The 23,279-nt window shown below is 44.4% G+C and overlaps 1 protein-coding gene across 4 annotated transcripts; it reads right to left on the bottom strand.

The window, feature by feature from the left end:
- Positions 1-359: 359 nt before the first annotated feature.
- LOC115155516 (1-acyl-sn-glycerol-3-phosphate acyltransferase gamma) lies at positions 360-23,279 on the bottom strand. 4 transcript variants are annotated; one of them, XM_029702184.1, is made up of 10 exons: positions 23,077-23,279; positions 8,779-8,842; positions 8,195-8,413; positions 7,274-7,443; positions 6,922-7,083; positions 4,295-4,448; positions 3,901-4,003; positions 1,754-1,829; positions 1,366-1,564; positions 360-1,106 (listed from the first exon to the last, which is right to left on the bottom strand). In XM_029702184.1, the coding sequence occupies exons 3-10, from the start codon at positions 8,370-8,372 to the stop codon at positions 1,015-1,017; spliced, it is 1,134 nt and encodes a 377-aa protein (XP_029558044.1). In that variant the 5' UTR covers positions 8,373-8,413; positions 8,779-8,842; positions 23,077-23,279; the 3' UTR covers positions 360-1,014. The 4 variants fall into 4 exon arrangements, with proteins under 4 accessions (XP_029558044.1, XP_029558043.1, XP_029558046.1 ...); XM_029702183.1 differs by having other exon boundaries at positions 8,195-8,423; positions 23,077-23,278; XM_029702186.1 differs by lacking the exon at positions 23,077-23,279 and adding an exon at positions 15,767-15,933.

The raw sequence follows: 23,279 nt of genomic DNA, 5'->3' as shown, positions 1-23,279 counted from the left end.
TCCCATTTGAAATCCAATCATTTGGTTGAACGTGGGGAGATGTACTGTATGTTGTTACAAGAGGTGAACACTAGTAACAGAAAAAAAAAACAACAACAAAAAAAAGGACCAGAGCATGTGACAGAAAGAGGAAGTGGGCAGCTCAGAACAGGAAGTGGGCTTGCTTCGGTGTGGTGAGCTGATTAGTTGTCTGGTGGTGAGGACCCCAGTGGTCAGGAGGTGAAGAGTGGGCGGGGCCGGGGACATCTGAGGGAGTTGTTAAGGGGGCAAAGAGCCTGGTCATAGCCTCTCCTTCTGCCCTCTCCTACTCCACAGAGAGCTGGCTCCAGACGGTCTCATACCTCTCTCTCTTTCTTTCCTCTCATTATCCAGATCTCTCTGTTTTATCTCTAGGTGTAATGTTTTGGTCCCCTACAGATCTATCTGTTTTATCTATCTGTAATGGTTTGGCACCCTACAGATCCATCTGTGGTATCTCTAGGTGTAACGGTTTGGCTCCCTCCAAATCCATCTGTGGTATCTCTAGGTGTAACGGTTTGGCTCCCTACAGATCTGTTTTATCTATCTGTAACGGTTTGGCCCCCTCCAGATCTATCCGTTTGGCCCCCTCCAGATCTATCGGTTTTATCTCTAGATGTAATGGTTTGGCCCCCTCCAGATCTATCGGTTTTATCTCTAGGTGTAATGGTTTGGCCCCCTCCAGATCTATCCGTTTTATATCTAGGTGTAATGGTTTGGCCCCCTCCAGATCTATCCGTTTTATCTCTAGGTGTAATGGTTTGGCTCCCTCCAGATCTATCCGTTTTATCTCTAAGTGTAATGGTTTGGCCCCCTCCAGATCTATCCGTTTTATCTCTAGGTGTAATGGTTTGGCTCCCTCCAGATCTGTTTTATCTCTAGGTGTAATGGTTTGGCCCCCTCCCCGGTGTGCTGACTGCACTTGCAGGACAACAGAATAGAGGGAGGGGAAATGCAGGAGGACCGTACAGCAACCAACAAGGGGGAGGTAGAGGTCTAGTTCTGTTTCTTGGACCCCTCATCGCCGTAATTGGAGCCTGTCTTCTTTACCTCGGTGACACCGATCAGGCGCCGGATGGCTATGGAGGCTGAAGAGGACCAAAAAGAAAAAAACAGAGAGATGATGGACCAAATCTCAAGAGGCAAAAAAACACTCACAATATTATAATATTTACTTACATGTAACTTTGTTGTCAGGAACTATACACATTAGTCAACATTTCAGTTACATTCATGTGTGTGTTGGAGTTAGCTACTGCATAACGCTCATTGTTATTGGATCAAGGTCCCAGGCCAAGGTAACAGTGGAGAGGAAGTGCTTGCGGCTGTTGTGTACCCTCTACTCACCTACAATGAGGAAGAGACTGAAGCCGAGGATGAGGAGGGGGGAGCCGCTGACCACCACCCCGCAGGCGAAGTTGATGAGGGGTGAGAGCAGCAGGGCCGCCCAGAACAGGAAGTTGAGTAGCGTCCACAACCGGCGAGGAGGGGTGATGGTGGGACCCGGGAAAGTGCCCTCTTTATGGTAGTGCTCCTGCAAAGCATCCTGGAGAGACAATGTCAAGGTACAGTACGTGGCTACTACCAAACCTGGTAAAACATTATGTTGTTACTTCAAAATAAAGGTAGGTGTAACTCATCTGATATGAGTTTATATGTCTGACTTCTACAGGAAAGAAAGCGTCTCTACATTTAACACTATTCAGTTAAACCTCAAGCACCAAAAGAGCCTTACCTTCTCCTGGTAGAGTTTATGAAGCCAGTTGGCACACTCCTTCTCATCTTCTGGGATCTCCTCTACAGGGAACCGCCTGCAGGCCGGAGAAGAGGAGACAGGCAGTCAACACAATGCAGAAGATAGCAGGGTGAGTTTGCTATGGCAACAGAATGCAGGAGAATGAGCGTCTGCCATGGCAACAGAATGCAGGAGAATGAGCGTCTGCCATGGCAACAGAATGCAGGAGAATGAGCGTCTGCCATGGCAACAGAATGCAGGAGAATGAGCGTCTGCCATGGCAACAGAATGCAGGAGAATGAGCGTCTGCCATGGTAACAGAATGCAGGAGAATGAGCGTCTGCCATGGCAACAGAATGCAGGAGAATGAGCGTCTGCCATGGCAACAGAATGCAGGAGAATGAGCGTCTGCCATGGCAACAGAATGCAGGAGAATGAGCGTCTGCCATGGCAACAGAATGCAGGAGAATGAGCGTCTGCCATGGCAACAGAATGCAGGAGAATGAGCATCTGCCATGGCAACAGAATGCAGGAGAATGAGGGTCTGCCATAGCAACATCTCACCACCAGGGAGCAAACTGACAAGGTTCAGATGGGGGTTCCTCATACAGTAAAAGTAGGACTGGGCCATAAAACAAGCATCTGTTTTTGCCACACACACCAGGCTACTTTTCCCGTTTAACCTCACACAGGGCTCATTCATGCAGGGAAGCCGTCTTGATCTGCCATCTAATAAAAAAGGCAATGAAATGGAGCCTTTGAAGGTCTCTCAATGTTGTTATTCAAATGGTTTCTATGACTGAAAAGTTTTGCTTTTACATGACGCAATTAGACCTATGCAGGGCTTAAAGAAGAAAAAAATCCCATGACTGAAAACTTAAGTTGATCTCAGATCAATCGTCTGGCCTCAAGTTAATAACCTCCCCTTTCATGTCAGAAAGTCATGACCATCATGCTTTTAGGGAAAGAAGATCATTTTGTGCATGTATCAAACTGCGAGTTTGACCAATTCCAGTCCCTTGATCACAGGGTCTTCCCCGGGATCATTTTTATGAAGGACCGAGAAACTCAGTTCTGTTTACTTTTTAAAAGGGACATTACACTCCAAAATTAAATGAAAATTAAATCATGCTGACACCATCTAAAATATAATTTCCACCTCTAGAAATGGGCCTCAATATGCATGCAGTTCAGTGCACACAGCATAACAGAGAAAATACAAAATTTGAGAATACATTTATTTGAAAATATATTTTGTAGAACAAACATGCTGCTGTTGGTATTATCTCCAAACCAGTATTTTCATTTCAGGTCCACACTGATCTCAAAAACAACCTCTCCAGAATCCATATGATGGAAATACGTTACAGTGACAGAGAACTTTAACCCCCGCAAATGGCTCTCTGTAGTCTTACAGTTTAGCCTATTTTATTTAACCTTTATTTAGCTAAGCAAGTCAGTTAAGAACAAATTCACAACCGCCCTATGGGACTCCCAATCACGGCCGGTTGTGATACAGCCTGGAATCGAACCAGGGTTTGTAGCGACGCCTCTAGCACTAAGATGCAGTGCCTTAGACCGCTGCGCCACTCGGGAGCCCCCAACTCCCTGTAAGAGTTGATGTCTCTGTAATCTTACAGTTTAGTCTCCTCCCTATAAGAGTTGAGGTCTCTCTGTTATCTTACAGTGTAGCTGATATAAGTACGAAGAAAAAAAAAAATGTATGAAATGAAAATGAAATGTATGCATTCACTACTGTAAGTCGCTCTGGATAAGAGCGTCTGCTAAATGACTAAAAATGTAAATGTTATGTAACAGAAGCCTGATACTCTGGTATTTAATGATGGTCCCCGGGACATGAGTCAGAGTCATGCTTTTCACCGCAGCTTTTTTGTGACCTCACTGCCCTCTCTCCACCCTTTCTCTCCCTCCCTCTCCTCCTCTCTTTACCCATGTGTGTTGGTTAGGACATGACATGACTATCCCAGCAGCACAAGACTCCAGCTGAGTTAAGCAGTCCATTGTCTCTCTATGATAAATACCAATGTGCTTGGAACAGTGCCAACGGGCTAACAGAGCATCATGGGCTTCCATTTGAAACAGCTCCAGTAATAATCACAGGGTCATACCTATTGATCCGTACCCACCTGATTCTCATATCTGCCAGGTATTTCTTGCCGTTGATGATGCCCAGCAGAGTGGGGACTTGGTGGTCTTTAAAGTTCAGAGTGACATCATACACAGCAGACACTAAAAACAGAAGATGACAGACACAAGAACAGAAAGTCAGTGTGTGTGTAGGGTTCTCCCCATGATGTTTTAAAAAGGTGGTGCTGTAGAGTACGGCGTTTTTGAACGGCTGTAACTGCCATTTTCTGCAATCTAGAGCAAAAAAACAAACCTATTAGGGTATGGTGCCTGGCCTTAAATGATACATTTAAATATGTACAAGGTGGCGCGGCCAGTCATCACAAGGTGGCACAGCACCCGTCTTCCATTCTTTGGGGAGAACCCTGGCGTGTGTGTGAATGCATGCCCCACCTGTGCCCTTGAGGCATTTGAGTGCGGTGGTGAAGCCTTTGGTTCTAGGCAGCAGATGGTATTTGAGCTTGGGCAGGCCTTTACTCTCTGCTACCTCCATACTGATCTGGTGTTTCTTCTCTGTGAAGCGGGTGCCTTCACAGTACAGCAGGAACTACAGAGAGAGAGACAGAGAGAGAGAGAACGAAAGAGAGCGAGACACATTGAGCTTAAAAGAAACACTAAGACAAAGTTAAAAATACAGATAGACAAGACGCAAACAACAGGTTTAGACAACACTCCCGTTGAGGTGACCTCCTCTCATCTCTGTCCCTATCAAACTCCCCAACAGGGCCAGGGTGAGTTGTGGCCTCCTCTCATCTCTGTCCCTATCAAACTCCCCAGCAGGGCCAGGGTGAGTTACAGATCAAGTGCATCTCCAGGAAATTCTGCTCTAAATAAAGTCCTCATCTTATCTCAATCTCCATGGGGGCTGTGCTTTGGCAAAGTGGGTGGGGTTATATCCTGCCTGTTTGGCCCTGTCCGGGGGTATCATCGGACGGGGCCACAGTGTCTCCCGACCCCTCCGGTCTCAGCCTCCAGTATTTACACTGGAATCATTTATGTGTCGAGGGGCTAGGGTCAGTCTGTTATCTGGAGTATTTCTCCTGTCTTATCCGGTGTCCTGTGTGAATTGAAGTATGCTCTCGCTCTCTTTTTCTCAGAGGACCTGAGGACCATGCCTCAGGACTACCTGGCCTGATGACTCCTTGCGGTCCCCAGTCCACCTGGTCGTGCTGCTGGTCATCTATGAACGTTTGAACATCTTGGCCATGTTCTGTTATAATCTCCACCCGGCACAGCCAGAAGAGGACTGGCCACCACTCAGTCTGGTTCCTCTAGGTTTCTTCCTTTCTAGGGAGTTTTTCCTAGCCACCGTGCTTTTACACCTGCATTGCTTGCCGTTTGGGGTTTTAGACTGTGTTTCTGTACAGCACTTTGCGACATCAGCTGATGTAAGGGATTTATAAATACATTTGAATTTAGAGTGGGCACAGCATTAACAGACCCAAGGACTCCATTTGGGCACAGCGTCATCAGACCAGACGTCCTCATTCAGACAGACAGTCACTGTGGCCCATTTCAAAGAAACAGTAAACATTCAACATGTTGTCAGAGCTGACCTGTCCCCGTGTCAGAGCTGACCTGTCCCCTGTCCCCGTGTCAGAGCTGACCTGTCCCCGTGTCAGAGCTGACCTGTCCCCGTGTCAGAGCTGACCTGTCCCCGTGTCAGAGCTGAGTTGGTGGGGGGTTTTCGAGGTGTCACTAAAAATCAGATCAGACCACTTAATTAGCCGAAGCCCTCTGGTAGTTCCTGGTAACCGTTAACGAGCATCAGAAGTGGAATCTTGCAGGCCGAGCGACAGCATGTGTCTAAACCTCTCTAAAGAGGGCCTTTAGGAAGCAGGCCAGAGTCACACTGACCTATATTCCTGTGGTGTCTCGGCCAGTTAAAGAGCACCAGAGATACAGTAACCAGATCTGATCAAGACTGAACTCCTGGACCTAGTCCAATGACTTGTTATAACAGGCTGGGCCAGGAGAGAGAAATGTAGCCCTATAACTAAGGAGCCTGAGTAATCTGGGCCAGGATAGAGAAATGTAGACCTATAACTAAGGAGCCTGAGTAATCTGGGCCAGGATAGAGAAATGTAGCCCTATAACTAAGGAGCCTGAGTAATCTGGGCCAGGATAGTTTAAATGTAACCCTATAACTAAGGAGCCTGAGTAATCTGGGCCAGGATAGAGAAATGTAGCCCTATAACTAAGGAGCCTGAGTAATCTGGGCCAGGATAGAGAAATGTAACCCTATAACTAAGGAGCCTGAGTAATCTGGGCCAGGATAGAGAAATATAACCCTATAACTAAGGAGCCTGAGTAATCTGGGCCAGGATAGAGAAATGTAGCCCTATAACTAAGGAGCCTGAGTAATCTGGGCCAGGATAGTTGAAATGTAACCCTATAACTAAGGAGCCTGAGTAATCTGGGCCAGGATAGAGAAATGTAGCCCTATAACTAAGGAGCCTGAGTAATCTGGGCCAGGATAGTTTAAATGTAACCCTATAACTAAGGAGCCTGAGTAATCTGGGCCAGGATAGTTTAAATGTAACCCTATAACTAAGGAGCCTGAGTAATCTGGGCCAGGATAGAGAAATGTAACCCTATAACTAAGGAGCCTGAGTAATCTGGGCCAGGATAGAGAAATGTAGCCCTATAACTAAGGAGCCTGAGTAATCTGGGCCAGGATAGAGAAATGTAGCCCTATAACTAAGGAGCCTGAGTAATCTGGGCCAGGATAGTTTAAATGTAACCCTATAACTAAGGAGCCTGAGTAATCTGGGCCAGGATAGAGAAATGTAGCCCTATAACTAAGGAGCCTGAGTAATCTGGGCCAGGATAGAGAAATGTAGCCCTATAACTAAGGAGCCTGAGTAATCTGGGCCAGGATAGAGAAATGTAGCCCTATAACAATGGAGCCTGAGTAATCTGGGCCAGGATAGTTTAAATGTAACCCTATAACTAAGGAGCCTGAGTAATCTGGGCCAGGATAGAGAAATGTAGCCCTATAACAATGGAGCCATACTCACCCACATAAACTCAGGGTAGTCTCTGAGTCTTTCTAGCCCTCTGAACACAGTCTCTCTGTCTTCCTCCCACTTCCTCTTACAGAACACAATCTCCAGGAAATACCAGGTCCAGCCAATCAGAGGCACCTTCAGCAGCTCGTGTTTGGCCAGCACCTTGGAACTCTAGGTAAACAAACATGGATCATCAGGTCAGAAAAAAAAGGGAGGGATGTGAAGAACGCTGGTCTACAGTGGCTCCCTCAACTACTGTCCTGTTGATCTGCACTGAAAACACAGGACAAGTCAATAGGACAGGCCAATAGAGTGACAGAGAATTGGAGCGAGCCAGTGAGGGTTGGATATCATTACTGACCCCTAGGACTCCGTATCGCTCACAGATAGTCCAGCCGCACAGGAAGTCAATCTCATAGTTGTGGTTAAGGATGATGATGACGTGTTCCTTGCCGAACTTGTCCACCGTGGCCTGATCTGTGTAGAGGGTGCACTGTGTTCCCGACCACCACTCCAGCAGCATCACCAGCTCTGTACAGGACAACAGGGTCAACACAGTCACATCTATTCCCCGCCAAGATCCTTGTTGGATCAAAACGTTGTCCATAAAAGGTGCTAATTGGGAGGTTATTCAGTATGAACCCTGTCGCCACTAAATCTACTCTGTCAACATCAGGCCACAACTTGCTTTCTATTACACCGTCTCATACAAACAACTCCATGGCAACAAATATAAATGATTGACTCTATTAGTCAACTGAGTCACAGTTATCAATATCACAAGATCCATTCTGTTACAAGGTCTCCCTTTGAGGTGTGACAAAAAGACTTCATATTATACACACAACGCATTACGTACTAACGACGTCACACCAGGATCTCACAAATACCTAGTCAAACGCACGCACGCACGCCCACATACACACACCAGGATCTCACAAATACCTAGTCAAACGTACGCACGCACGCACGCCCACACACACACACACACGCCCACACACACACCAGGATCTCACAAATACCTAGTCAAACACATGCACGCCCACACACACACACCAGGATCTCACAAATACCTAGTCAAACGCACGCATGCACGCCCACACACACACACACACACACACACACCAGGATCTCACAAATACCTAGTCAAACGCACGCACGCACGCCCACACACACACCAGGATCTCACAAATACCTAGTCAAACACACGCATGCGCCCACACACAAACACAAACACCAGGATCTTACACAGACACAGGACAATTGCAGCGTGATGACTCACGGCTCCAGAGGGAGTAGGAGAGCCTGGTGTTGATCCTGCGGTACAGCTGCTTGTTGAGGGGCCACAGGACACACGTCAACAGCTGGATGAAGTTGATGAGGAGGCCGCTCACCACGAACACAAAACCCAGCAGGAGCTGCAGAACAAACTGGGTCTTCAGGTAAGCTACCAGACCCATGGCTGCTGCTGCTACTGAGGAGCACTCCTCTCCTCTACACACTACGACAACCTGGGGGAGGAGAGAGGAGAGGGGGTGTGCAGGAGGAAGGAGAGAGGCAGGGAGGAGAAAGTAGGTAAGATAAATAGGTGTCATGGAGAAAGAAATTAAAAAGAACAGAAGAGGAGAAATTGGTCAAAAAAGAAACAAAGCCTGGTTGCTACATTAGATGTGGTTGTAAAAGCAGAAATGAAGCCCAGGTTGATACATTAGATGTGGTTGTAAAAGCAGAAATGAAGCCCAGGTTGATACATTAGATGTGGTTGCTCAGAGAGAAGATTAAAGAAATACATTTCAAAAAGGGATGATGTGTGTGGTTGGTTCTGAGAGTGATTCGAGAAGACATCAAATATTCTTTTATTCTTACCAAGCAAGGTGGGTTTTCTTTCTAAAAGTCCCTCTCGCACGGCCCTTCACTCAGTATTACAGACCTGAGAGAGAGAGACAGAGAGGTCAATATAAAAAGGCAAAACAAAGGGCAGGAGACAGAAAAAGTATACTGTACGGTTGCACAACAGGAAGAGGTAATGAGGAAGCTGGTGTAGCCAACCTCATTACCAACCAGAATCTACTGAACTGGAAGCTATCAGAGACCAGAGGGGAAACATACAGTTTCCCACTAAATCTTTCTGGCAGAGCATGAGAATGTGCTATACAGTGTGTGTGTGTGTGTGTGTGTGTGTGTGTGTGTGTGTGTGTGTGTGTCACAGAAGAGTATGAGTAAAGGTCCATCACAGACTGAAATGACTGAGTGTTTGACAGACAAGGAGGATTACATTTTGTGTCACAGCAAATGCATGCGTTTTAGTGTCTGTCTGTGTGTGTGTGTGTGTGTGTGTGTGTGTGTGTGAGTACAGTGACTATCAGTCTTTGTGATGTAGACCTACGCTCAGTCAAACAGAGCACTGAGTCACAACATCACACAGCCCTCCAGCCCACCGTGACCTCCCGTGCAGGCTAGCCTGGTCCCAGATCGGTTTGTACTCCCGTGTCATTGCCAAGACAATTCCATTATGCAGCTGAGAGCAGAAACAGATCAGGCGTCATGCACTGCAGACAGGATCAACCCTGAATACCAAGAGCTTCCTCTGCACACTCCACCTCTCCTTTTCATTCTATTACATCCCTCCATTCGACTAACTCCTTAACCCCTACTCATCCTCCCCTTCATCCCTCTAATCTCACATTCAACTATCCATTACCTCTCCATCTCTTCACTTGTCTCTCATCTTTCCCTCCTGTTCTCTGAGGTGTTTAAGCTCTGGTTTGGGTTATAAGACCAGACAATGCCTGGAGGCTGCATGCTCTCATCTCATAGGGGATAGAATGTGACGTAAGGGCGTGTATCAGTGAATCTCTCAGAGGAAAAAGTATTTTGTTCCCTCACAGGACAGGACAACCATGTCGTCTCCATTTTTCAGGGACCAAAATACCAGCTAGCCAGAGAGGGAGGAAGAGAGACAGAGATTGTGTGCAAGTGTGATGATATGTATGTCTGTTCGTGTGTAGAATAATTTGACAAAGTGGCAGAAATAGCAGAGGGTCATTCAACCTCAAAAACACCAGAAAGAGGACTTAGACACCCACCATCTCAGATTGTTCTGTTAGAAACAGAAAACATAAAAAATTCCTGCAACATTAATTTGTTTCAATTTAATTAGATCTCTGAGAAATTAATCTGACTGCACCTAAATTGGCCATTATAGACACTAAATATAATATATATATGATAGGATTCATATAATATCCAATAAATATAGTGCCTCGCTAGCGCTGCGTAGTCTAGCTCTCCTCTTCCCTGAGAGATATCATCATCATCACCTTCAGCCAAATCAGACTAACTACAGAAATTATTTCAGAACAATCTGAACTGGTGGGTTTGTCATGGCATGGAACGACCCCAGAGTCTCTAGATCACAAACACGGTTCCTTCCTCAGTACAAATAAGTTCTAAGAATCGGTTGTCGTCTCACAGGCTCTCGAGTGGGCGGAGCGGTCTAAGGCACTGCATCTCAGTGCTAGAGGCGTCACTGTAGACACCCTGGTTCGATCCCGGGCTGTATCACAACCGGCTGTAATCTGGAGTCCCATAGGGCGGCGCACAATTGGCCCAGCATTATCCGGGTTAGGGGAGGGTTTGGACGGGGTAGGCCGTCATTGTAAAATAAGAAGTTGTTCTTAACGGACTTGCCTAGTTAAATAAAGGTTAAATTCTTCGTAGCTGTCAATTTACAACCACAAACCGATGCTGGCACTAAGACCGCACTCAATGAGCTGTATACGGCTACAAGCAAACAGGAAAACGCTCATCCAGAGGAGCCACTCCTAGTGGCCATTAACTTTAATGCAGGGAAACAAATCAGTTTTATCTAATTTCTACCAGCATTAAATGTGCAACCAGAGGAAAAAAAATTACTCTAGACCGCCTTTACTCCACACACAGAGACACCTACAAAGCTCTCCCTTGCCCTCCATTTGGCAAATCTGACCATAATTCTATGCTCCTGATTCCTGCTTACAAGCAAAAACTAAAGCAGGAAGCACCAGTGACTCGGTCAAAAAAAAGTGGTCAGATGAAGCAGTTGCTAAGCTACAGGACTGTTTTGATAGCACAGATTGGAATATGTTCCGGGATTCTTCCGATGGCATTGAGGAGTACACCACATCAGTCACTGGCTTCATCAATAAGTGTATCAATGACGTCGTCCCCACAATGACTGTACGTACATACCCCAACCAGAAGCCATGGATTACAGGCAACATCCACACTGAGCTAAAGGGTAGAGCTGCCGCTTTCAAGGAGCGGGACTCGGAAGCTTATAAGAAATCCCGCTATGCCCTCCGACGATCCATCAAACAAGCAAAGCGTCAATACAGGAATAAGATCAAATCGTACTACACCGGCTCCGACGCTCGTCGGATGTGGCAGGGCTCGCAAACTATTACAGACTACAAAGGGAAGCACAGCTGAGAGCTGCCCAGTGACATGAGCCAACCAGACGAGCTAAATTACTTCTATGCTCACGTCGAGGCAAGTAACACTGAGACATACATGAGAGCATGAGCTGTTCCGGACGACAGTGTGATCACACTCTCCACAGCCGATGTGAGTAAGACATTTAAACAAGTCAACATTCACAGGCCGCAGGGTCAGACGGATTACCAGGACGTGGTACTCCGACCAACTGGCAAGTGTCTTCACTGACATTTTCAACATCTCCCTGTCTGAGACTGTACTACCAACATGTTTCAAGTAGACCACCATAGACCCTGTGCCCAAGGACACTAAGGTAACCTGCCTAAATGACTACCGACCCATAGCACTCACATCTGTAGCCATGAAGTGTTTTGAAAGGCTGGTCATGGCTCACATCAACACCATTATCCCAGTAACCCCACACCAACTCCAATTTGCATGCAGCCCCAACAGATGATGCAATCTCTATTGCACTCCACACTGCCCTTTCCCACCTGGACAAAAGGAACACCTATATGAGAATGCTATTCATTGACTAGAGCTCAGCATTCAACACCAGTGCCCTCAAAGCTCATCAATAAGCTAAGGGCCCTGGGACTAAACACCTCCCTCTGCAACTGGATCATGGACTTCCTGACAGGTCACCCCCAGGTGGTAAGGGTAGGTAACAACACATCCGCCACGCTGATCCTCAACATGGGAGCCCCTCAGGGGTGCGTGGTCAGTCCCCTCCTGTACTCCCTGTTCACCCATGACTGCACAGCCAGGTACAACTCCAACACCATCATTAAGTTTGCAGATGACACAACAGTGGTAGGCCTACAGGGAGGAGGTCAGAGACCTGGCCGTGTGGTGCCTGGACAACAATCACGTTGAGGGAGAGATTAAGACAAAGAAGAAGATTGTGGACTACAGGAAGAGGAGGACCAAGCACACCCCCATTCTCATTGACGGGCTGTTGAGAGCATCAAGTTCCTGGGTGTCCACATCACCAACAAACGAACATGGTCCAAGCACACCAAGACAGTCGTGAAGAGATTTGGCATGGGTCCTCAGATCCTGACTGGTTGCATCACTGCCTGTTATGGCAACTGCTCGGCCTCAGACCACAAGGCACTACAGAGGGTAGTGCGCAAGACCCCGTACATCACTGGGGCCAAGCTTCCTGCAATTCAGGACCTCTATACCAGGCGGTGTCAGAGGAAGGCCCTAAAAATTGTCAGACTCCAGCCACCCGTCATAGACTACCGCACAGCAAGCGGTACCGGAGAGCCATGTCTAGGTCTAAAAGGCTTCTTAACAGGCTTTCTACCCCCAAGCCATAATACTCCTGAACAGCTAATCAAAGGGCTACCCAGACCCCTCCTTTACACTGCTGCTACTCTGTTTATTATCTGTGCAGTTACTTTAACTCTACCTACATGTACATATTACCTCAATTACCTTGACTAACTGGTGCACATTGACCACTGTACCGCTTGTATATAGCCTCGCTATTGTTATTTTACTGCTGCCTTTTAATTACTTGTTACTTTGATTTTCTACTTAACTCATTTTTCTTAAAAAACATTGTTGGTTAAGGGCTTGTAAGTAAGCCCTCACTGTAAGGTCTACATCGGTTGTATTCGGCGCATGTGAAAAATATCATTTGATTTGATTTAGTGTGTCTGCTCTATCCAGAAGTGTCTGCTCGTTATTTAAACCATGGCAATTAAATAACCCAACAGTAAATAGGGGTTCAAAATTGAAATACCTAGTTCAAATACTCCTTAGTCAACAGCTCACATAGGCTGCTGAGTGACTAGTCCACATACTCCATAGTGGATTGGCTACTTCACTGATAGTATTCCTAAATACTTTAAATTCCCCATACTTGGTACTACTTCACTGATAGTATTCCTAAATACTTTAAATTCCACATCTTGGTACTAGTTCCTCCTCTTCAGACACGAGGTAGCCGCCGAGCCAACTCCTTAGGTGACTACCCCGACAACTGCTGAGTAGGGCCGGGACCATGCAAGTACCGCAGTATTCGTTCGCATCGTTGCAAGGAAACAAAACAAAGTGTATTGAACTTCCTTAGGAAAACAGCCCTGATGTTGGATACAAACATTGTTGTCATCCATAGTCAACATTTATTCATTTTCCAAGCTATAGAACATATTTTACATATAACAACAGGGTTTTAAAGAACCAAAAGAGAGTTGCTTTGTGTTTTCATTTTTGCCACGGAAAAAAACATCACGATACTGGTATCGTCACAGCCTATCTGAAGATCCCATCTCACTCTAGGCTGGCCAGACACCATCTGGAACAAACAGAGTTGTGACCAATGACCCCAGAGGAAGAGAGAGTGGTGGGATACTGTTACAAAGACAGACTATTCTCTCACTCAGTCAAGTCATTGGCCAAGTCTGAAATGATCCCCTAGCCCCAATCCTGAGATGCTTCTGAACCATGTGCTATAGATAATGTCTTCAGAAAGCATGCTCACCCCTTGACTTTTTCCACATTTTGTGGGGTTACAAAGTTGGTTAGGACTGATTTGAAATGGATTTAAATTGTATTTTTTTTTGTCAACGATCCACACAAATTCTAACATTTGTATATAAAAAAAAAATTAAGTATGAAAAACACTAATATATCTTGATTAGAGCAGTATTCAACCCCCTGAGTGAATACATGCTAGAATCACCTTTGGCAGTGATTACAGCTGTGAGTTTTTAGTGCCTTATTGCAAACTGGGTGCATGTTCTGGAATGTTGTTGATCCATTGTTTTCTCCAAATCACAACCATTAAACTCTGTAACTGTTAAATCCCTGAGCAGTTTTCTTCATCTCTGGCAACTGAGTTAGAAAGGATGCCTGTATATTTGTAGTGACTGGGTATATTTATACACCATCCAAAGTGTAATTAATAACTTCATCATGCTCAAAAGGGATATTCAATGTCTGCTTTTTACCCATCTACCAATAGGTGCGAGGCATTGAAAAGCTCTTTGGTCTTTGTGGTTGAAATTCACTGTTCGACTGATGTACCTTACAGGTGATTGTATGTGTCAAGTACAGAAATGAGGTAGTCATTCCCAAAAAAATCATGCTAAACACTATTATTGCACAGAGTGAGTCCATGTAACTTATTATGTAAACCTTGTTAAGGACATTTTTACTCTTTTATTTAGGCATGTCATAACAAAAGGGGTTGAATACTTAATTACTCACAACATTATATTTTTATTCATTTGTAAACATAATTCCACTTTGACATTATGGGGTATTGTGTGTAGTCCAGTGCCACATTTTTTAAATATGTTTAATACATTTAAATTCAGGTTGTAACAACAAAATGTTGAAAAAGGAAAGGGGTCTGACTACTTTCTGAAGGCACTGTAGCTCCATCATTCATCCTTTGCTCAAGCCATGAAATGACCCTCTCCATCTTCAGAGGATGCAGCTTTCAAAGACTTGACCTCTAAACGTTTGACCTTTCATGATGTATTGCTTTTTTGGGGGGGGATGCTCGAGGCACTGAGATTCTATGAAAAGCTCTATTGAAATGTCAAAAAATGTAAATAAATCATCATGTTAATGCCATATTGGGTAGGACTACCCCCCACCCAATCATCTCAGATCTAGGCCTACAGGAATAGTCGAGCCCAGTGGTGTCCAAACATTAGGACTGTGTGTATGTGTGTGGGCCAAATTGGAATCTCAGTGGTAAGGTCCAGATGGTCCAGGCACATCTGGGACTGGGATCAGGTAGCCAAACAAGTCAATTCCTAGCCACTTTGAGACGGACACCATTTGGGAGGGAATCTCCCCTCATCCCACCAGGTGAAACATAGAAAGGCATTGGAATTCAGTAATAAAATCACCTACATTTAGGACATTAACCAGAGAGTATCAGAATGAGAGCTGCCTGTGTATCCTTGTAGTCAAAGCTTCGAACTGAGACCAAAGGACAAGGCTATGTGCTTTGAGGTAAGATAAAGTAAAGAGCACGTTCTCTCTCACACACACACACACACACACACACACACACACACACACTGGATCAATTTATTTTCCAACTCACTGCAATAAATATTGGAAGAGAATGCTTCCGGTGTGCATTTGTGCACTTAGTGAGAAAAAAAACAAAAACAACAATTGGATCACCTTAAAGACTCCGCCCCCTTTGACATCCTCAAAAGGACCATATGGTCACATAGTTACCATGGCAACAGACCCAGGTGTAACACACTGGGGTTATGGGTATTATACATGATCTTCCTGCATCTTTAGCTTCCAGTTTCGAGTTACCACTAGCTTTCTTCCCCTCTCTCCATCAGTCTGTCTTTCAAGTCAACCAGGGCTGAAAGGGCACAATGTAACACACCTTGTTCCAGGATCATCTGCAGGACCAGGGTTGGTTATCACTGCCTCAGGACTACAGCCCTCAAAGCATCACATAGTAGGTCATCTCTATGGGAAGCAATACCAGTGGGATCCAACTCAAGTAAACCGCCAGCCTGAGCTCCACCCCGGCCTGAGCGTGAGCTCCACCCCGGCCCCTCGCACATGCCTGGGAGAGGATGACAGACACTGGGTTAAAGCTGCGTAGGAAAATAACTGCTGCCCGTCCTGGCAGCAGGTTCACGGTTATCTATTCTACAAAGGCTAGAGCCCTATTTAAAAAAAAAAATCGGTTTCATTTTTTGCCTGATTCCATTTCATTTTCACCGCATTCTGTTTTTTCCTCTCCCAAGTTTCTGTTTTTCCCCCAGTTTTCAGGTTTCCACTCTACAAAACAATGCTTAAACCACATCAGGACACCGCTTTTGAAATGTTGACCAATGTAAGAACTTTACATTTTTGGGTGTAGTTACCCTTTAATTCAACTGTGTACCAGCCAGAGACTGGCTGGTCTGGGTAGCAATATTTCTGTAGCACTCATGTGACTGCAGAGTTTGCAAAACAAATGACCACTGGATTTATGCAAATAATCATGACACCGTTCTGCCAGGTAGGCATAGGCTTTTTGGAAAGCATTTCCATCTACCAGAACACTGCTTTCACGACATTAGCATCATCACTAACGGCTACACACCGTGGTACACACACACACACACACACACACACCTCTTCAGAAAGTTGCAGGAAAATACAGATCACTGATGCATTTTGTTCATGTCTTCAACACATTTAGTTCAATACATTTACTTCAATTTAACGTAAATAAATTAGAAATGTAATAAGTTAATAGATTAACTTGGGAAAATGTTTCGTATTTTCTAATACATTTAGTTGATTTCCTACTAAGCTATTCAAAGTAAAGGAGGCTCATCAAATAGCCAGACTAAGCAGAGAGAGCAAAGCTGCCCGCCGGGGAAGCCAACAAGACCCCTTGAGTTGAACATACAGTACCAGTGTCAAATTATGATTCACACAAGCAGGAGGCGAGAGACAGAAAGCCTGTCAAAGTACCACTGATGTGATGCACATCTCAATAGGTGGTTCAGTTATCCTCATGACATGGGACAAGCGGGGAGATGGGCACTGCCAGACAAACTCCTTAAAAATGGCCCACTCCTTCAAGTTTGCAGTTGTGTCTAAAAACCCTAATTTTTCCCAAAACATTTATTTACCCAAACGCTTTTATTTTATTTAACTAGGCAAGTCAGTTATGAACAAATTCTTACCTATAAATGACAGCCTACTGGGGAACAGTGGGTTAACTGCCTTGTTCAGGGGCAGAACGACAGATTTTTACCTTGTCAGCTCGGGGATTTGATTTAGCAACCTTCCGGTTACTGGCCCAATGCTCTAACCACTAGGCTACCTGTCGCCCTGAAAGCTGAAATATGTAACTTTTTGAGCGACCCTATCAAATTCACATAGAAATGTGAGTTATAGATCAGTCACTCATTGAAGGAAAGTCTAAGAAGTGGTAGGTCTGTTCGGTGCGCTATTTCTGTTTCCCGTTCTTAAAATGTATTTTGTGCGTCTTTTACTTTCAGATTTCTACACCAGCTTCAAAACAGCTGAAAATACAATATTTTTGGTTATGGAAAATATATTTCACAGCAGGTAAGATGCTACAATGATTTTCTACACTATAGTTTCTTGTTTTGTCAAAAACTGAAAATAGGCAAACTATTAAAATGCTAGCAAACTGGAAATGGCAGAGCGATTTCACCATAGTGCACATTACCGTATTTATAAGTGGGATATTGTTTTAAAAACAGGAAAAGTTCAGAAATAGCTGGTGTGTGTCTTTACCTTTATTGTCCATAATTTTTGGTTTACGAGACTATAGGATTATTGTGCCAGCCCTGTGTTTGTGTGCATGCGTGGCTACGTGTTAGAGTGCATTGAACAGGCTAGCTGTCTGTCCTGGCTCTCCCTTTCAGTGTGCTTTCTAATTCACCACAAGGACATGCTTCGTAAACAACGGGTGTAGACTAACAGTGAAATGCTTACTTGCAGAGGGAAAAAATGAGAAATAATAGAAAAATAATAACAAGGAATAAATACACAATGAGTAACGATAACTTGGCTACATACACGGGTTACCAGTACTGAGTCTGTGCAGGGGTACGAGGTAATTGAGGTAGATATGTACAGTGCCTTCAGAAAGTGTCCTTTTGCCCATCTTAATTTTTTATTTTTATTAGACAATCTGAGATATGGCTTTTTCTTTGCAACTCTGCCTAGAAGGCCAGCATCCCAGAGTCACCTCTTCACTGTTGATGTTGAGACTGGTGTTTTATGAAGCTGCCAGTTGAGGACTTGTGAGGCATCTGTTTCTCAAACTAGACACTAATGTACTTGACCTCTTGCTCAGTTGTGCACCGGGGCCTCCCACTCCTCTTTCTATTCTGGTTAGAGCCAGTTTGTGCTGTTCTGTGAAGGGAGTAGTACACAACATTGTACGAGATCTTCAGTTTCTTGGCAATTTCTCGCATGGAATAGCCTTTATTTCTAAAAACAAGAATAGACTGACGAGTTTCAGAAGAAAGTCCTTTGTTTCTGGCCATTTTCAGCCTGAATCGAACCCACAAATGCTGATGCTCCAGATACTCAACTAGTCTAAAGAAGGCCAGTTTTATTGCTTCTTTAAATCAGAACAGTTTTCAGCTGTGCTAACATAATTGCAAAGGGTTTTCTACTGATATATTAGCCTTTTAAAATGATAAACTTGAATTAGCTAACACAACGTGTCATTGGCACATAGGGGTGATGGCTGCTGATAATGGGCCTCTGTACACCCATGTAGATATTCGATTAAATATATATATTTTTTTTTTAATCTGCTGTTTCCAGCTACAATAGTCATTTACAACATTAATGTCTACACTGTATTTCTGATCAATTTTATTTTTATTTATTTTTTATTTTATTTTTATTTCACCTTTATTTAACCAGGTAGGCAAGTTGAGAACAAGTTCTCATTTACAATTGCGACCTGGCCAAGATAAAGCAAAGCAGTTCGACACATACAACAACACAGAGTTACACATGGAGTAAAACAACATACAATCAATGATGCAGTAGAAAAAAATAAGACTATATACAATGTGAGCAAATGATGTAGTGTAGGTAGGGATAAAGTGACTAGGCAACAGGATAGATAATAAGCAGTACCATCAGCGTATGTGATGAGTCAAAAGTGGGGCAATGCAAATGGTTAACTATTTAACTAAATAGCTACCCGGACTATTTAACAGTCTTATTCCTTGGGGCTAGAAGCTGTTCAGGGTCCTGTTGGTTCCAGACTTGAGAGGGAAGAGGTGTTGTCGTGCCTTCTTCACGACTGTGTTGGTGTGTGTGGACCATGTTAATTCCTTAGTGATGTGGACCCAGAGGAACTTGAAGCTCTCGACCTGCTCCACTACAGCCAATGTGGATGGGAGCATGCTCGTCCCTCCATTTCCTGTAGTCCACAATCATCTCCTTTGTCTTGCTGACGTTGAGGGAGAGGTTATTGTCCTGGCACCACTGCCAGGTCAATGACCTCCTCCATACAGGCTGTCTCATCGTCATCGGTGATCATGTCTACCCCCGTCGTGTAGTCAGCAAACAATGGTGGTGTTGAAGTTGTGCGGGATCACGCAGTCGTGGGTGAACAGAGAGTACAGGAGGGGATTAAGAACACACCCCTGAGGGGGGCCCCACCCCGTGTTGAGGATCAGTGTGGCGGATGTGTTGTTGCCTACCCTCAGCACCTGGGAGCACCCCGTCAGGAAGTCCAGGATTCAGTTGCAGAGGGAGGTGTTCTGTCCCATTGTTTACACAGGTGTTCGGAGTCGCAGATAGCTAATTAGCACAGTTGGTCCACTGTCTTCCGTCTGTTTTCCTTAAACATGTTGGCTCATTTATCAGAACATTTTGCCATATGCATGTAGTTTAACAAGTGGTTTATTTTGCTCTTCACTCAGTCGCTTAGTAGCCTAGGCCTACTCCCAACCAATCGTGTGTAGGTAACTCCAAAAGCCCCAGAAGGTTGTGAAAAATGAACACAAGAATCAAATGCTTTCAAAAATAGGATTGCTATTAATTTCTATCGGTATTAAGATAAGAAACCCTCCCTCACAAAGTGAGAGGGTAGGAATGAAATGAAACATCCATCAAAAAAAAGCATCAGCTTGGGCTCGGTTTTAGAATATCACTTTTTGATATGACAGCAATTCCACAGGTTCCTGTGACAATTATATGGGGAAAATATTATTTGAATTTTATTCTGTTATATTCTTACTATAAAATAAATGTGTGATGACTGATTGGGGTAGGTGTGTCTTGTCTGTTTGAACAAAATAACTTCATTTAGATGTAACATAATTCAACTCAAAATATGCTAGGCCTGTTTTAAATGGGATCCCCACAAGGTTGTGTGCTCTCTCCTCTCCTGTACATACTAATGACTGTCGTAGCAAATCTGAAAATGGGCACATCAAGTTAGTTGATGACTGTCATTGTCAGTCTACTACAGTATGGAGAGTCTGAGCATGGGCCTGTGGTAGATGACTGTCATGGGGGAGCATGGGCCTGTGGTAGATGACTGTGTCATGGGCCTGTGGTAGATGACTGTGTCATGGGCCTGTGGTAGATGACTGTGTCATGGGCCTGTGGTAGATGACTGTGTCATGGGGAGCATGGGCCTGTGGTAGATGACTGTGTCATGGGGAGCATGGGCCTGTGGTAGATGACTGTGTCATGGGCCTGTGGTAGATGACTGTGTCATGGGCCTGTGGTAGATGACTGTGTCATGGGCCTGTGGTAGATGACTGTGTCATGGGGGAGCATGGGCCTGTGGTAGATGACTGTGTCATGGGCCTGTGGTAGATGACTGTCATGGGGGAGCATGGGCGTGTGGTAGATGACTGTGTCATGGGCCTGTGGTAGATGACTGTGTCATGGGCCTGTGGTAGATGACTGTGTCATGGGGGAGCATGGGCCTGTGGTAGATGACTGTGTCATGGGCCTGTGGTAGATGACTGTGTCATGGGGGAGCATGGGCCTGTGGTAGATGACTGTGTCATGGTGTGAGAACTGCTTCCTCCAACTGAATGTCTCCAAAACTAAAGACATGGCCAATGACTTTAGATGGCAGCCACTGAACCCCACACCCACTGTGGTTATGGGAAATGGCATTGAGCTGGTCAGTACCTACAAGTGCCTGGGAACAGTGTTGGACAATGTATTGACGTTTGAGGAGAACACAGATGCCGTCTGTAAGGGACAGCAGCGTTTTTTAAAATGTAAATTAATGATGACACTGTTACATAAGTTCTATTGAATCCGTATTGATGTTCTCGATGGTGGCCTGGCTTGGCAATCTTAATGTTTGCAACAGAAGTAGGTTGGACAGTGTGGTTAAGGTGGCCGGCCAGGTCATCGGGGTGCAACAGGCACGGCTCTCATTCAGGAAGTGAGTGGTGAGGAGTGCTAACAGTATCCTAGACTGTCCTGATCACCCTCTCCTTGACCATTATGCACTCCTCCCCTCAGGTCATCGGTTTAGACTTCCCAAAGTCAAGAGCAACAGATACAGGAACACTTTTATCCCACAGGCCAAACATTTTCTGAATCTGCACATGAAATGTCTATTTATTGCGGCAATTTTGCAGACTGATTAATCCTTTAAAAAAATGTTTTATCCATCTCATTGTTTCATGTTATGTGTATATCGGTTGTATGGTTGTCACCCAATTGGGACAATTACATAAGAAAAGATGGTGCTGACAGAGGGCTGCCTCGCTTCTTCTAGTCCTTAGGAAAAAGTTTTTTTAACAAGCATTTCGCTACACTTGCAATAACATCTGCTAACCATGTGTATGTGACCAATAAAATTAGACTTGATTTAAAGATAACTTAAGTGCCTTGCTCAAGGGCAGAACAGACGATTTTCCCACCTTGCCAGCTCAGGATTCAAACAAGAAACCTTTCGGTTAGAGCGTTGGGACATTAACTGAAAGGTTGCTTGTTTGAATCCCGAGCTAGCTAGGGTACCTGCCGCCCCTGTTACTTTATGTATTGTATGTCTTTGTTCTCCCCAACGAAAAAAAGATGGGGGGAAAAAAATGCGTTATTGTTTGAAATTAACATTTAAATCTTAATAAAAACGAAAATAAATTTTATTAGTCTTAATGTTTGTCTTTATTTAACTAGGCAAGTCAGTTAAGAACAAATTCTTATATGCAATTGATGGCCTACCTTCTTAGCAACCTAACAAACAACAAATTAATCATGTATTTATTTGATGGTGTATATTAAATGGATTTACTAAAATAAACACCCACCCACATCAGCACAACACTATTACCAGTCAGCAGCACCTGCATTCTGGCATGGGCGGTACAAAAATGTGTATGCGGGCAAGAACGGGGTAAAAATGGGCCTATTTGTAAGGGTGTCGTAAACAATGCCCACATTTCTTTTTAAAGCAAAATACCATAAATCCTATGTGAAAACAGTATGAGAGTCACGATCAAGGGCTACAACTAGCATTAAAACTAATAAAAAGAAGTACGTATAATATTTACATAGTTACGAATATATCCCATCCATATGGTGATCTTTCTAAATAGTTAAAACACAAAACAGAATGTTTTTAGTTAAACATTTTAAATAGTGCTTTCTTAAATTCACTCAAGGAGATTCCTTTTACTGGTGCAATAGAATAAAAAGGGATTTTACACCGTTCAGAACCGCAAAGGCACGCTGGAGAGTTTGCACTAAAGTAACCCCGAGGTGGTACGACAACGCACGCATGCCAAGTCAGCGGACACAGAACAACACATGCCGTGTCACCGGAACCCAGAGACTGGATCAGGAATTGCATATTATTTTAGCACAAAGATGTTTGTGATATTCAGTTTGCGAATTCTTCATCAATACACTTCGCACATAATAACCTTAGCTGCATAGCAAGCTTGAAACTCACTAGCTAGATGATTGCTCAGCAAACGTAACTACAAACATCAAATCATGATGCATGAGGAGACCAATCTAGTTAGCTAGTTATTCGTCTAGGAAACGAATACGAGATTGTATTGCTGTAGCATGGAAGGTATACAACTTCACAATAAATATTTATTCTAGCTATATAGCGTTAGTTAGCTACCCAACAGCAAGACAACACTAGCTAACGTTAATATTAACCCTTGGTGTAATACGGCGTGAAACGCTAGCTAAAGTTGACGTTACCTGATTTCGGCGTGGGTTGGATCTCCGGATTTGTTTCAGTTTTGCAGAAGCTAGGATTTTCACTAGTGCTGCCACCTTGGTTCCTTTTGGATTCCTATATAAAGTATTCTCAGTAGCTAGCTAATTCACTCAGGATGGTTGCTATTGTTTGTTGCTGAAGCACCAATAGTGTGTGATTGCGGGCCGCAATTCGGGGCGTTCAA

This window comes from Salmo trutta, chromosome 20 (assembly GCF_901001165.1).
Source record: "Salmo trutta chromosome 20, fSalTru1.1, whole genome shotgun sequence".
In the NCBI taxonomy this organism is placed as follows: Eukaryota; Metazoa; Chordata; class Actinopteri; order Salmoniformes; family Salmonidae; genus Salmo; species Salmo trutta.
This window is presented reverse-complemented; position numbering and strand designations above follow the sequence as displayed.